Source organism: Corvus hawaiiensis, chromosome 3 (assembly GCF_020740725.1).
Source record: "Corvus hawaiiensis isolate bCorHaw1 chromosome 3, bCorHaw1.pri.cur, whole genome shotgun sequence".
Classification (NCBI taxonomy): Eukaryota; Metazoa; Chordata; class Aves; order Passeriformes; family Corvidae; genus Corvus; species Corvus hawaiiensis.
The window spans coordinates 46,322,024-46,337,989 of record NC_063215.1 but is presented as its reverse complement, the minus strand read 5'-3'; the positions used below and the strand labels follow the sequence as shown (position 1 = coordinate 46,337,989).

General features: G+C 39.8%; 1 protein-coding gene across 3 annotated transcripts in view; it reads left to right on the top strand.

Moving 5' to 3' along the window:
- The first annotated feature begins 3,031 nt into the window (after nucleotides 1-3,031).
- Nucleotides 3,032-15,966, top strand: part of PDSS2 (decaprenyl diphosphate synthase subunit 2) — a 125,767-nt gene continuing 112,832 nt past the window's right edge. The window contains exon 1 of one of the 3 annotated variants that reach the window (XM_048298867.1): nucleotides 3,032-3,388. In XM_048298867.1, the coding sequence (XP_048154824.1) occupies nucleotides 3,162-3,388 (227 nt within the window). In that variant the 5' untranslated portion in view covers nucleotides 3,032-3,161. The remainder of the gene's footprint in view (nucleotides 3,389-15,966) is intronic. The other 2 variants (XM_048298868.1, XM_048298866.1) reach the window with 2 other exon arrangements.

Sequence of the window (15,966 nt, the reverse complement as noted above, 5' to 3'; positions counted from 1 at the left end):
ACAACTTATAATATGGTAAGTACATCATACTTTTGCTTCTGATGCGTTTTTTTGAGAGGAAAACTAAGAAACTTTGTTTCAGAAACAGGCAGTGCAAACAGCAATGCCTATGGGTAAGTGGGTCCATCATTGCCTATTATAGAACCCTGTCATTTGATGCCTGTAACTGTCAAATATTAGCTAATTTATAATGATTTTTTTCCTGTGATTGGTGTGTCAGCCTGAAGCTGATTTTTTATAGTTCACTCAGTTTGAAAAATGAGGTTAGCAAAAAAACACGTTCTCCTTGTGTTAAAAAATATCACTGGGTTGCACGACTGAGAAATTCTCCATGCTCTAAACCTGAAATTTGGCAAAGAATTTGCCAAGGATTTGGTGGGTCCTACCCACAAACACGTATGATAAGAAGAGCCCATGAATAGGATGCAGGCTATGCAGACAAGAGGGTGATTGGAGGGTGAAATGAGAAGGCTGTGACAAGATCGAAAGAACAATAGCTTGTAGGGATGGTGTGTGGGACTGAAGCAAAGAAGTGAGGAGATTGGGAGAAAGAAACTATCAACTTGGACCAGGAGTCAAAAGTGAACTACTGAAGTAATACTCTTAGGTTGGTAAGAGAAGGGAAAGGGATGAAGGCATTGGGCTGAGAGACAGAAAGTCCTTAGGTATTACAGTACAATCTTCTCAAAGAGTCTCTGTGGTCAAGAAATAGTAATAAAAAAAGCTGGAAAATGACTGAAAAAATGTTTGCTTTATTTCTCTAGCAATTGCTGCTTTTAAAGAACATCAACCTACGGCTGGTGAATCCTGAGGAAGCCCTAGTGACAGTGTGCACTATTGTGGATATCAAGGGTCTTGCCCTAGTTCTAAATCATTTGGACTTAGAAGAATTTTACATAAAGAGTGAAGAGGCATTCAGATTTTTAGAATGTAAAACAAAGAACAGCAATTTTAAAAAGTTAAAGCCTCACACATTAGGAGAGGGTAGGTTTACTGTCCACAGAACCCTAATTCTCCTCAGTTTAAACATGTTATTTTAAGCATACTTTAATTGTATAATCATGTTAAGTTTTTCACAGAACAGTAACCACATAAAGTGCAAGAATGGATATGGCTCAGGAAATGAATCAAGGAACTTGTCACCATTACAGGATGAGGTGCCTTGGTAGCTCCTCTTAAGTGCATCCCTCCGGCAATTTTCATTAACTTAGGCTTTCTACACAGAAACATGCCACTGCATTCTGTCATTTCTAAACTGTGTTTATGAGCTGAAACTCCCTATTTAGCAACAGTTTGTTCTGTGACACCAGCTAACTAAACTGCCTCAGTGGCAGCTCCTTCAAAGCAAAGTTTTATTCTCTCAGAGACAGGCAGCAGAGAAAGCAAAGATTTGACACCAGAAACTTAACTCTTTCCAGTTCTCACAGGTTTTCTCTATTCTAGTTTTTCCCCTCTTCATTGGGAGAGGCCACTTATTAGGTGCCACAGGCATGTCCAGTTGTTGTTGACTCCACAGTCAAAGCCCTTCCTTAGGACAGTACCTTTTACAGTTTTGGAGCTGTCTCAGGTGTCAGAGCAATAAACATCTTGTCATTGCTACTGAAAAACATAGAAGTGTGTTCCTTTTTAGCAGCTTCTTCCTTGCAACTCCAAGAGTTATATTGCGCTTTCCTGGACACCTTTCTCTGTGATGGAATTGTTTTCTGTTTGCATCTTCCTTTACAGTATTCTTCAGTGTAACTCTCTTTAAATCATGTGGAATAATGCAAACAAAATAGTGACCTGTATCTTGTATTTCCAAAAATAAGAAATGTGATACCCTCATTTTCAACATGAATGTAGTCAATAGGACAGTTTTCTTATCAGAACTTTGCCTGATTCGTTGTAACAAAGCCTTGAAGTTATAAAAGGAATGGATGTCAACAATTGTAAAGACAGAACAGATTATACTCTTGCTGAAGTACCTGTGGGCGTGAGGAAGTAATTTAAATCCAATTTCTGAAAATGGCCAGTGGATTTTCCTCCTCTGGGGCACAGAAAATCCATTCTCTGAATTCACAAAAGCTTTGGGGGTAGGTACCTGCAAAGAGGCATCAGTGATGGCTGTGCTTGGAATTAAGGAAAGACTACATGACATACAGCAGACCACACTGTAGAACTGCGGGACCCAGAAGGCTTCAGTTGGGCACTTCAAAGAGAGAGTTGGGCACTCTCTCTTCCGATGTTCACTGTTAGATTGTAAGTACCGCCTCAGCTCGCAAGCATGCTGCTCATAACCCCCCTCAGCTAGTTCACAGCAGAGAACCATAGAACAAAGCTACAATGCAAGGCAGAGCATGCAGTAAGTAAGGGCTGTTGATGCCATGCCTCAGACAGCTCCGGGAAGAGGCAAAAAAGAATATCCATACACTGCAATTATAGAAATATAGAATCATCAAAGTTGGAAAAGACCATCAAGGTCAGAACATCAGCCGTCAGTCCAAGCATCAGACCAGCACTGCCACCCCTAAACCACATCACCCAGCGCCAGATCCAGGTGCCTCCTAAGCACGCCCACGGTTGGTGACTCCACCACCTCCCTGGGCAACCTATTCCAATGCCTGACCACTCTAACAGCGAAAAAATTTCACAGAAATCATGACTGTGTAGCTAAAGACTACAGGCCGAACACTTCAGGTGGGACCCTGACCTCTCTTCCCCGCTGGTCCCTGCACGCAACCCGCGGGGCAGGCAGAGCACATCCCGCTCTGTGGGGCACCCCCAGCCAGCCAGCAGCCCGGGCAGGACCCTCCCCCACGGCTCTGGGAGGCGGCACACACAGAGCGGGGAGGAAAAGCAGCGCCCGGTTACCCCGGCGCGCCCTGAGGGCGAAGGGCAGCGGGAGCCGCTCCCGGCCTCGCCCCGCCCGTCTCCAGCCCCCGCCCCGCCGCCTCGCTTTACGGCCCGGCGTGTTTTGCGACGCTCAAGATGGCCGCCCCCAGGGCGCACTGAGCCCGCTCCGGCCGCCGCCGCCGCCGCCGGGGTGACGCGGGGCACGGGTAGGGCCGGCCGGGGCACGGTCGGGGCGCTCCTCCGGTAGTGGGATTCGCCCGTGACCGCTCGGCGCGTGGAGCCCCGCCGGGGCTCGTAGTGGGAGAGCGGAGCGTCCCCGGGGAAACAGCATGTGGGGCGCCCTGCTGCGGCGCGGGGTCCGCGGCACCGGCGGGCTCCGGTGCCTGTCCTCGGGCGGCCCGCCCTGGAGCCTGGTGGTGTCGGAGGCCGAGAAGATCGTGGGCTATCCGACGTCCTTCATGAGCCTGCGGTGCCTGCTGAGCGACGAGCTCAGCAACATCGCCATGCAGGTCCGCAAGCTGGTGGGCACCAAGCACCCGCTGCTTGACACCGCCCGGTAAGCGCCGGTGGGAGCTGGCGGGGCACGGCGGAGCTGGGGCCGCCGGCAGCCCTCGGGAACCTTGGCAGAGCTCCTGGGAAGTTTTGGGCTTTGTCCGTGCTCGGCGTCGCCGCGCGGCCGCGTCGGGAGTCGGGTGTCCCTAGGGAAAGGCTGCCCCGGGGGCGGGAGGTTTCGCCTCCGCTCCGGGATCCTCGTTTCCTTGCCGCAACAGGTTTTCCCTGCGCTTCTCCGCTGTCATTCGGAAGTTGCTTCGTTGTGACGCCACGTGCGGCGCTTCCCGGTGCGGGAATAAAAAATCCCTTGAAAAGTTCGGCTGCCTTGCTAACAGTTATGTGTTCTTTTAATATTAAGAACTATATTGCAAAGAAAACAAGGAAAAAAGCAGGGAGACTACTCAGCTTAAAAGCTCTAAATGACACTGCTCTGAACCATGTATTTTGTTACCAAGTGTTTTGGAGTATCCAGCTGGGAGCTGCGAGTTTTTGTGTATTGTTGAGAATTTTAGGGTTGCTAAGCTGTTTATCCACTCTCATTTTTAAGGCAAACTAATGGAACTCTTGTATTCCTGCCAATAAGCAGAAATTGGGGTTGTTGAACATGGTTTTCTTTGTAAAACAAGAACTGATTGGCAGTGGGTTTTTTTATACAATAAAACTCCAGACGCTTACCAAAATGAAGGGGGAAAAAAAGTGCAATTTTCCAAGGACTTTTGGTTGTGGATTTGAGTGTTTTGGTTGTGTTTTTTGTTTGGTTTTGGGGGTTTTTGGTGGGTTTTGTTTGATAGAACTGTGTTTGCTATAACTGCAGCTATAGTAACATTAATAGAATCCAAGTTTAGTATACACAGTATTTTTTAACAGGCGTTAAGACAAAAATGAGCATTTGTTTAAAGCAGATGTTCTGCTTTACTTTTAAGGAACGGAAATTGTAGTTCTCTAGTGGTCCTTGGCAAATCCACGTTTGTGTTGTAATGATATAAAAACAAGATTTGTTTTTCAAGCTCTCTGTCTCTAAATCTGGTTGTCTTGAGTGAACAAAATGAGTACAGGGGACAAACAACTTTTTTTAAAGAAACATGATTTTCAGGAAGGCGGGATTTAGACATTGGCCTTGAGTAGACTTTTCTGGAAGAAACAAATGAAATTGTTAATCACAATGGAAAGTACCTGACTTTAGAAAATGGTGGTGGAGGGGATTTTGTTGAACTTTTTATAAGTGAAGGTTGTGATATTATGATAAAGAGGAGGGATGAGAAGAAAATGCCCTTCTGTCTTTGTCATGTCAGTTGATGGAATGAAGAGAATAGGAGGACTGAAGCACAATGTATTTGGGCTTTTAAATTTGCACTGCAGGCATGGAAGTGTCACAGAGACCTGCAGTGCTAAAGTGGAACTTTAGAGTGCCTGTTCCATGTGTGGTAGTTGCTGGTTTGTTTGTGAATGAAATTTCAATGCAGTATTTTGGGGCATGGTTGGAAATTTTGTGGTGGAGCTGTGATGTAAGGATTTGTTGGGGTTTTTTATTATTTTGACTGGGCTGCTTCAGGCTTAATTCTGTAAGCCTGTGGCTTGTGGAACACCACTAGGAATATAGTCATGCCCAGGCTCAGCAGGAATTCAATACATTGATTTTTAAAATTCGTGTATGTTTCAGAGTACGCTACTAACCTGATGTGTTGTGCTGGAAATAAAAAGTATTTACTCACGTTAAACTGAAACCCTGTGCCCTTGCTTTGGATCTTCTTATTTGGTTTCACTGGTTTTTCCAAGGGCTTTGTTGCAGATGGATTTCCAACGGCCTTGACCTTTGTATTACAAAAAGAGTTAATATCCTGCTGACAAGTTTTAGTACGCCCATAGTAATGCACAAATTGTACCTCACTCACCTTGTTTTATGGTGTAATTTTGCAATAAGGTGAAATTTGACCTTGTTCTTTCTCAATAATCTTGATAATTTATTTCTGAAATTTAAGTGTTGTATGTTTCAATATAAATGTGAGTGATTTTAGTTTTGGGTCTGAGATCTATGCCCTGATTTATCATAGCAATTTAGGAAACAGGTCGTGATTTTTCAATACTAGGAATTTTTAAAATATTTTAAAATCTGTCTCATTACTCATTCTTAAAAAGTAACAAAGGTTTCCTGTTGTGTGTTCAGACAAATGTTGTAAAGCATAGGTATCTAAAATATTTTATTTGATGATTTTTTTTTAAATACTTAAGTGATTGATCTGCAGCTCTAATCTTTGAGACTTTGAGTGAGTAAATGCTATATATATATGAGAAATACTCCAACATTTAAGGAGATTTTTGTATTTGGAAACAACTGAAAAATATGTGCTGTAAAATTGATTAGTTGCATGTGCTGCTTCTCAAGTTTCTACTCATGTATTTTTGAAATTATAAGTGGTGACAATCAAATTGATTGCTAGCTGTCAGTTCTAAACAATTTTCTTTAAGCTTCTTTGACTGGTGGCATTTTGTCATCAGTGGTTTTGTGTCTACCCTTCCTTCTTGCCTAAAGGCTTTGCCAGCTTTTGGAGTCCTCCTGAGACCATTAGGGGTTTCTTAAAGCAGAGGGCGCTCTACCAGTGCTCATCTGCATGGCATAGGTTCTGAGCTGAGACAGCATAGGACATAATTGCCACCATACTGAAAGCCTTCAGTGTAACTGTAGTGTTGATGAGTGTTTTTAACATTTTGCCAAGCTTTGGCTCACTAGGCTGTTGCAATGCAATGCCTGTGCTGAGAGCCTTGAAGAAGGCAGCTGAAAGGTATCTGTGCGAGACAGGACATGTGGAGAAACAGCTGTTGGGCCAGTATATGTTTCTCTGATGATCCCATCCATTTCTTCCTCTTGTTTGGATGCAGCACTGGCAGCTCCTGGGTGTAAGTGCCTGCTGTGAATCAGGACTGCAGCAGGTGTTCTTCTGGGATGATGTGTGACCCTGATACCTCCTACCAAGCTTGTGCCTGGCCAGCAGCTTTAAATCTGAGAGCTATTGCTGACCCTCCTCTTGGGAGGGCAGAGACGGGTAACTGAGCCCTGCAGTGATAGATTTGGGAGTTCTGTAATCCATGCGGTAAAGTCGAGTTTATATTTTGTTAATTTTTGTTTTATTTCTAAGGTTTTGGTTTTTTAAAAGTCAGCCATGTGAAGTGAACAGCCCCTGTACTAGCTTTGCCAGACTTATTAGAAGGAGGGCAAAATGTGAGGAAAAGGTTACGTTTCGTTTTAGAAAGGCTAATGTCTAGCGGTTAATGGATCATTGGAAACTGGGGTATCTGGATTAGATTCACAGCTGTGCTTTTGGCTCTCTGACTAGAGCAAGTCACTTAATTTTTCATACATGCATTTACTTATCTATGAAGTGAATAATGTAGCATCTGTTTTCTGGAGATGTTACACTTCATTCATTGCAGCCTGTATTGATCACTGTGATCTTTCAGTGGAAAATGGTGTATAAGCAATATTAACAAAGAATGCTTTAAAGAAATGCTATCATTAAAATTAAAATTTGCCTCTAATGGATACTCCGGAAACAAAATTGCAATCTGACTACTTCTGGATCTTTCTGTTTGTAGCCCTGTGAGTCACTGTATGGTTTTTCAGAGCTTTAAGATTTGCTATAATGAAGTGTCTTCAGCAGCTACTCAAAACTAGTATTTCTTGGTTTTTCTCTCTTCAGGCTTTGCTGGACTAAAGCAAAACTTTTTTCAGTGCTTGATTTTCACTTGAGAGGCAAACAAATCTATCTTTTCTCTTTCCCTTCTCCTTTCTAGGCTAGCAGACATCCCTCTTTGTATAGGAAAGAGTCTGTAATTGGCACAGTGATCTATTTTTCTCAAATACATAGTGTGAATAACATTTTCTTGATTACTTAATCTCCCTTGAGAAGGGTATAGCTTGCTGCAGATTGTAAACAGTAAACGTTATGGCCAATGCATCACTTTTATAATATCACTAAATGAAATGGAACACTTCATACATGTAAAATTATTATGAGGTACCATTTAGCTCCAGCCATTCTCTCATTAGCCTGCAGGAGGAATGATTATATTTTAGTTCTGTCAGAATTGTTTGTTGGTGATAAATGCTTAAGTAGGCATGGTTACAGTTTTCCTGGATTATTACAGAAATAAAAAGACTGGCTAGACCAGGTTTTGTTCTGTTGCAGCCCACTTGGTGTAGATCTCTAGACATTTTAAAGCCCAAAAATGTGATCCAGAGCACCTTCAAGATGATATGCTTTTTGTTGAAAATGTCTGATAACACTGGCTTCCTGATATTTAGTTCTGTTTCTTTATCAGCTTGAGATAGCTTACTTTGGTAACACATCTTGTAACTCCAGGTGTGGCATGCATCTACCTTCCTATGCAGGTGTCTGATTTCAGCGTAGACCTAGGCATTTGTTCCAGCCTGTTGTTGATGGAATTGTTATTGCCAATTTATATTTTGTCTTAACAGAATGGTGACCTTAAAATTGTCCTTTTTTTATAATTGAAGGTGGTGTGAGTGACTACGAATAGCTTTTTAGCAACTTGTTTCAAATGTAATTAATTTTTATTTTCTGAGCCAGAAAAATGATAGTGTCTATTTACTTGACAGTGGCTAATGAGGTACCTTTCTCTGAAAACAGCAGGCAGCTGGACACTCAAAGTGATAAGCAGAAGGTCTGGCCATCTTTGAGCTTCTACTACAGTCTTTTAAGTTTTACCAAGCTGCTTAATCTGTAATGGGCATGGGGTCATAAAGTCCTTCTCCTGCAATTGCCAGATTAGAAGTTAAAACACATTTGCTTTCACTAAATTTCATTCTATTTTCAGCTTGCTATAATGCTTTGTAAAAAAATATTTTTGCAGTAGAGAGATGTGATTTTTATGATTGTGGTCAGAATGCCTGTGAAGTTAGCTATGATATGGCAGCAGTGGCATTTCCTGTGTTCACTGCAGAAATCTGTTTGACTTCCTGGAAGCACTGGCTGCCACAGCTGGCATCCAGAGCACTTCTGCAGAAAGTGTAAGCAGTGATGTTAGAAATGCAGAAATATTTTACCTGCTTGATATGTTTGATACTATTTGCAAAATATACTGGTGGTTATAGGAAGTCTGGCTTTGTCCAGGAAGACTATTTCCCAAAGCATTGTGTATAGCTGATGGAAACAGAGGTGTTTTCAGGAGAGCTCCAGTTGATTGAATGACCAGAGTTAAATTCTTGGTTTGCCTCACCCCATCAAGAAATGTTTGTCTTTCAGGAATGCTTGAAAAACCTTAATCATGTTACATAATTTAGAAATGTTGGTACTCCCTAGGGTTTTCTGTTACCATACTCACCATCAAGTAAATCTTTCTTAGACACCAAAACCAGTTTATTATGTATTTTGGCTGAAAGAACTCACAAAGAGCTATTGTGGTAAAGTTAACTTTGGAAGGTAAAAAGACTAGAAAGAAATTAAACCATTGCATGTTTAATGGACTTTTTATGGACTGAAATTTCCTTCTGATTACTTCCATATTATTCCTTGTTCCTGTGGCCTTCAGTATGGTTCTCAGTCAGCCACCACTTAATAGTGTCTTGTACAGTTAGGAGGAAGAGAGAATCCATTTTTGTAGGTCAGAGTCTTCCTTTCTGCCATGATCAGGTAGAATGGGATGAATAGATATGTGCTGTTGGTTCTCTCTTCCAAATGTTGTGTTTCATTTTTCATTCTGAATAGCTTTCATTAGTGTATGTTTTTTATTAGTTTTCTCCACCAACAATAAATATTACGCTCATATACTTAAATTCTCATATCCATCAGTTATTGCTGCTCTTTTGAAGAGCTGTCAGTAGATGAGTTGCATCAATACTTGTACACTTGGGCTTCAGGTTCACAGTTCATGTTTAAGGGATCTTAACTTTCTTTTTTTAGTTCTTTTAGACATTACACTTTGTTGGGTTTGGCAGTGATAATCTCATTCTGGAAGGTAAAACATATTAGCCAGTTTTCTGTCTGTCTGTCTGTCTGTCTATCTATCTATCTATCTATCTATCCACACACACACCCCCCCATTGTATTAGTAAATCCTAGCTCAGGAAGTCAAGGTAGCCATTGTCAGGATGGGTTTTCAGCTGTAGTGGTGCTGAGTTCTTATCATTCATTCATGGTATTTGTGTGGCAAAATGTATGTGAAGGATGTTTAATTGTACATTACAACACTTAATTTTGCTGAATATTTTGCCACCATAAGCAAAGTAGGATTGAGTAGAAAATCTGCAGTATGAATGTGCAAAAGCTAGACTGCAAATTAAATTCTCTTGCACTTGAATAGTTGGTTTTTTGCAGTGATTCTCATTTAAATATCTATGTTGAATCCAGGTTTCTGTGCTTATGAAGAATGTATTATTTCAGCATGTAGGATGGTCTTTGTAAACAGAGTGTACTTGGTAGGTGGTGATTCTGTTTGGGATTTTCTAATGGAATTATTTACAGTGCAAACTAATATGCTGTCATGGTATTGATAATTTCTGGTATTTGTATAGGGAGTCTGAAGGTTTCAGCAGAATTTCAAGTACAACTTGAAATTGTCTGATTAAATGGAAGACTGTGGGAGTTCTTAAGCTTGGGTTCTCAAGCATGGGACAAAGAAACTGAACGTATAATGCCCAGATCCAAGTGCCAATTAGCCTTGAAAGGATGTAGTGTGCCACACCTAGAGAAAACTTTGCTTTACTTTGGGCATGCAGTAGCCTAAAATGAAGGTAATTTTTAAAGTTCACATCTGTTCTTTCCTGCCTTCAAGTACAATTGATTTATAATGCATGTGAATATTGAATACCAAGTTTAATGTACTACTGAATGACTGTTAGGTCAATGTTTTCTCAACACAGGAAAAGAGTACTGAATAAGTGGAAATAGTTTCAAAATAATTCCTTCTGTAACACTGAAGAGAGTTTCCAAATATGCCTTTCTATAAAATGAAAATGAGAACCAATGTCAAAGAGTAATCAAAATTAATATTTGGGTTACTGGAAGTGGTTTTCACTCAGTGAATCTTCTATTTGGCAATGTTAAGTTAACCCCTTTACCTTACAGGAATAAGGGAAAAAGTACTTTACCCAGGTCTTTTTCTCTTTTTGAGGTCTGTATTTTGTAGCTTACAAATAGTGTTCTTCCCTGCTGTGCTGCCTGTTCTGTTGATGCTGTCTCTGAGTTGATTCTCTCCTTGCTTTGGAGGTCCTGGCAGTGGCAGAAGGTATCATTAACCTTGAGCATTTTCAGAGCTCCTCCAGAAACCATGGGTAACACTGTATCCTCTGCAGCACTTTGTAAATCTATCAAGGAAAATACAAGTTCAGGGAGGACAAATGTAAGCTCGGGAGTTAGATGTTTCCATACTTACACTATTGCTTTGTCCTAGGGGTGGCAGACCACTGTCTTAAATTATTAATATCTTTCCTTTACCCCACATCTGAGTGTCTTCGTTTCCCTCAGGGTAGGCAGACTGTCTGCAGTGCTTGCCCTAAAGGAACTCCTGCTAGAGACAAACCTGACAGACTATAAAGGAACACTATGAATTTAAAAATCAGATCTAATACAAAAAATAAGTTTAAAATCTGTAGCAGCTACTTTGCTGTCCTTGAATTGTCCCTGCCAATTGTCTGACATTGACAATCACTTTAGCTTGAATTTTTTTTTTTTTTCTTCTCTGTTGCTGTATGAAAGAATTTCATTTAAGGAAAGAAAAACTGATCATATAGGAAAACTGTTGGGACTCATTATATATGTGAGCTTTTATCAAACACATGCTGTGAACTACGTAGATTTTACTTATAATGATAGGTAAAGCTTAGAAATTTGCCTCAATACTTTATTTAACTGAGAAACTCTAGGACCTTTTCAGCCTGCTGGTGGTTCTTCAGGTAAGCCACAGTCATCTTCAATCCTCAGCTATTCCTAAAGAAACATCAGGAGCTCCAGCTTTTGCATTCATCTTTCTCATTTCTTTTCCATGTAAATTACAAGTGGTGGTTGTTCCCATTTCCTTTCTCATTCCCCCAATTCATTTCTTCAAAATAGCACTGGTTGGTTCTATTCTACGGCAGCTCTTCCATTTTGGGGAAAAACTAAGGAAGTCCTAAAGATAATCCTCTGTTTCTTAATAAAATGGAAGTTTCTACTTTGTTACATTTAATTTGTTTTGTTCCCCACCTTTTTCCCAGCTAGGGAAGGAACTCATACAGCTTGGCACCACTGATTCAGGTTTATTTTTCTAGTTAGAAATATGAACAAGCAAACACTTTAGCCTTCATTCCCCAGTTTGTTTCAAAAAGTACTGCCTTTAGAAGGAGCTGTCTTCAAGATCAAGTGGAAATTATTTTTGATTATTTGTTGGTTAAATGATCCTATAAGCGTGAGTTGATTGACTTGATAGCTGCCACTAAATATGCACAATTAATTAATTTTATAGAATCTGAACTCTTAAAAAAAAAAAAATCATTCTCCCTAACAGCTTCCATTATTTCTTTTCTAGATCTTCCCACTCATGGTGCAAAGCTCATGATATGACAGCTATCTTTTTCATTAACTGCCTGTTCAGAACACTCCATGAAACAATCATAATCAAAGGGTCGATACATCTATATGTTGTCATTGCTTCTTGAAATAGCTTATCTATTGCACCTTAAAAAAAATGGAAAGGAAGATTCTGTATTTCGGTCATAAAGTAGGACTGGGTTTGTAGCAGGCTGTGCTTGTGTAGAGCCATCCTGTAAGTGCATAGTCCTGGTTAAGGCAATTTGAGGGTGAATAGCCCATGCCAACACTCTTTGTGGTTGGTCATCATCTAAATGATTAGCTGATAGCAGAAGCACCATGACTAGCTGATTTGGTAAGACTGCTTTTAATCAGACTTAACGGAAAGTTCAACTTGTTAAGAGCTAAATGAAAATTTTTGGCCAAATACACAAGCAAAGCCACAAGTGGAAAAATTGCCTCTTTTGCGCATTTGAAAAATGGCTGTGCTAGCATACGTTTGTTAGTGGGTATTTTTTTTCCTAAAGATCCATTGTTTTCCTGTTAAATTAGTGTTGAACTTTGAGAGTGAATATGACAAGAGTTACTGTGTTTTTCTATTATGGAAATTCATATATTTTCATCGGCTAGGAACTAAAGGTTCCTGTGATATATCAGTGCATCTTACTTTATGCTTCTTATACAGGGTTAAAGCTTTTACCCCAGTAACCTTCCAGTCTCTTGATTCCCAAATGCTTTCTATTTAATGTGGTTTGTGAAGACTAAAATACATTGTGTGCATATTTTAAAAGGATTTTGGTGATGTTGATGCTACATTATGAAGTTCATATTTGGTTTTCTTTTAGAAGTTGACTTCTGAATGTGATCTGTCTGGTATGACTATATTTCAGTAATTAAAAATTAATCTACAGGAAAAACAAGTCTTCCCCAAACCTGTGTTGCCTCATGGAAATGAAGCTGAAGTATTAATGGGCCCAGAGGTCAATTCATCATCTGTTCTTCATCCCCAGTTGTTAAAACCAGAAATACCAGGGAGGATTTGTATTCCATGTTTTATTGTCCACTGGAAGAACTTGTTGCTGTCTGATGATTTGTAAGTTTGGGAGTCATTGACAGACTCTGCAAGAAATTGGATGTCATCTCTCAGTAGGAGTAATAATGTGAAAAGACCATTTTCAGAAATAAGGCTCAGAAAACTTGAGAAAGCTGGTAGTATGGAGACCTTTAGGGTAATTGTGGGTGGAAGCCCTCCTTCCAATTCACATTTATTCAAGGAATGGAAGGCATTAAAGGAGTTTCTACTATTAGAATTTACAGTATATTTTATGTGTCTTTTGTCCATAATATAACTTCATAAAACTGAAACAAGTAGTCTTGCCAGTTGGAAAGTAGGAAATGAATCTGTGTAATGACTATAACGTGTCATAGCAACCAAGTTTTAAAATAGTCAGATTCCAAAATAATGTTATAAAAATTACATCAGAGGAAAAAAAAGTACTGTGTGTTATGTTGTAGCAACAGAAACATGGCCTTATTTGTTTGTTTGTGAATCACTTGGGATCTCATTCTGCCTGTGGATTTTTGTGGGGGAACAGGGCTGGAGTTTATGTCCTAATACACAGTGTTTGCTTGAGGGGATGTGTGAGGTTATACTTTTTTTTTGTCATCTCATTCCTGTTACAGTTTGAGAGAGCTGAAGTTAATTTTTCCTGGTTTGAATTTATTTTCAAATAAAGCACCAACTGAATATTGACCTCCTTGATTGCTTTTCTTCTTTTAAGACTTTAAGAGTTCTCTTGAATCTCTGAGTCTTTTTCCAGAGCTTGTCAGGGAACGATAAAATTCTAGTAGCTGAAAATTATGAATGAACCTTCAAGAGGTTGGGGTTTTTTTTTTAATTAATGCAAGCATAGCATTGTTGGTGGATGCCATCCTGCAGGAGGCTGTTCTGATGCTTCCCAGAGCTACAGTGAGATTCACAATGGGAGTATGTGCATCCCTCATCCCTCCTCTTCCTTGCATGTGCATGGTGATCCAAGCCCGGAGGAGCTGCTCCCTGAGGCTGTCAGGCTTATTCTCTACTGGAGAGCTGAGACTGTGGAGATCTTTTGTAAGGAAGCAGCTCACAATCACAGTGTATGTCCATAACTCTGTGAATGCAAGTGCTTGGCAACATAGTTCTGTGTCACATTCAAAGCTGGACCCAGAAATGGGATGGGCTGTCTTGCTCTGCTTGCACAGATGTTCTGCTTTATGAGATTAGTGCTTGTAGTTAGCTCCTTTGAATATGTTTTCATTTGAGGGCTTTGATTTCTAATTTAACATGTCTCATCCTCAGTCCCCAGTGTTCTTTCATATATACCATCTTCCTAATAGTTAATTTAGAAAAAAAACTTTTTCAGTAGCTGCTAAGATGTAAACATGCATTGGAACTAGGAGTTGAGGTGTCTTCATGACTATAATTGTTTCCTTCTCTTTCCTTCTTCTGTTGTAATTGCTAGGTGACTTACTTCCTAGAAATACCAAGTCTGGATTAATATATTGTCCTTGGGTGGTACCACTGCTTTAGATTACCTTGTGTGCATGTAGGTATTAAATATTGAAAGCTGTTTTCATGTTCTCATGTGATGGAGCTCTGTGTAAACAAGTCTTATTTACTGAGCAGTTTGGGAACATGTACACACCGGTTTGCCTTAGGAAATCTGCCATTTAAGCCTTTGTCCTGATTTTCGCTGGCTATAGTAAGTGGAGTGGTAGACAAGGAACCATAGCAGTGACTGTTACTGAGAGGAAGAACCATTGTCCTGACATAGTGAAGAAAATCTGTTTAAGCTCATGAATAACTGAAACGCTTACCAACTACTGTCACTAATCCTCATGAAACAATTTTCAATCTTTTTTTTTTCCAAAGGCATTCAAAAGCAAAAGTCTCTGATGTTGTATAAAGTCTTTGCTTTCAAGATTTGTTCCCCATGTGTTCAATCTAGAGACAAACAAATATAACCCTTATAAATGTAAGCATTAGGAAAACAAGAAAATACATTGAAGAAGTTTGAAGACAAATTACTACTTTGAATCTACATAGAATTAATGTTGCAATGCTATGGAGTGTAATGTAAATGTGAAACCTGTGAATGGTGTTGCTAATATCTGGGAGAGTTGTATGGTGTAAACCAGTTGTATGGTTTAAAAAAACCCCAAACAACCAAAAAAACCCCACTTCAGGGAGTGATGATGTGCAAGTTTTATCTGTTTTACAATTTCAAATGTGTATTGTTAAAGACAGGAGATGCTCAAACTTTATATGTGTTTAATCTCAGCTTTATTATGAGTAATTTGGAGATGTTTCTACACTTCCATATCAAGAATGGAAACCCGTTTCCTCATTTGAGTGCTAAATAAACATTTCAGAGCTAGTCTAGCTCTAGACAGAGTTAAAGAAAGAGCAAGCTATCTCTCTTTTAGCTTTAAATTTCCCTTTTATGATTGTTATGAATTCAAAAACCATTGAATATTTATTTATTTTTGCTACTGAGACACAAAAGGCAGAAGCCTGCAGGCTTTTTATGGCGTGGGTAGCCTATTGTGTTTCCATACCTGATGTAATTTTATTTAAAAATTGAATTTTGCATTAGATTACCTCAAAAACGTCATCGTTTGCTGATGTGAAGAATTTCAAATTCTTCCCTCCCCTGTGAATGATGAATTATTCTTTCACAAGAGATCTCAATTATTTTAATTAATTACTTTAGGCTTTAAATCTTTAAATTTTAGATTAAGTTACAGGTGAGTTAAGCTGTTCCCTGAGGAGGTTTTACTATGTTAACAGTGGAGAGGGATGATATTTGCTGCATAATTCTGTAATAGGCTGTTGTATGCTTCTCCATTGAACAAGTCTGCTATTTTGCTTTTGATTTCTGGTTTGTGTCCAGCATTTCAGGGATCAGCTTGGACAGTTAGAAGATATCACCAGAAACATATTTTCCTGTCTGCTGTGGAAGAGAAAGATTAGGACCCATTGAAATACATTGCTTTGTGAAGTTGAGGGCCACAGAAATTT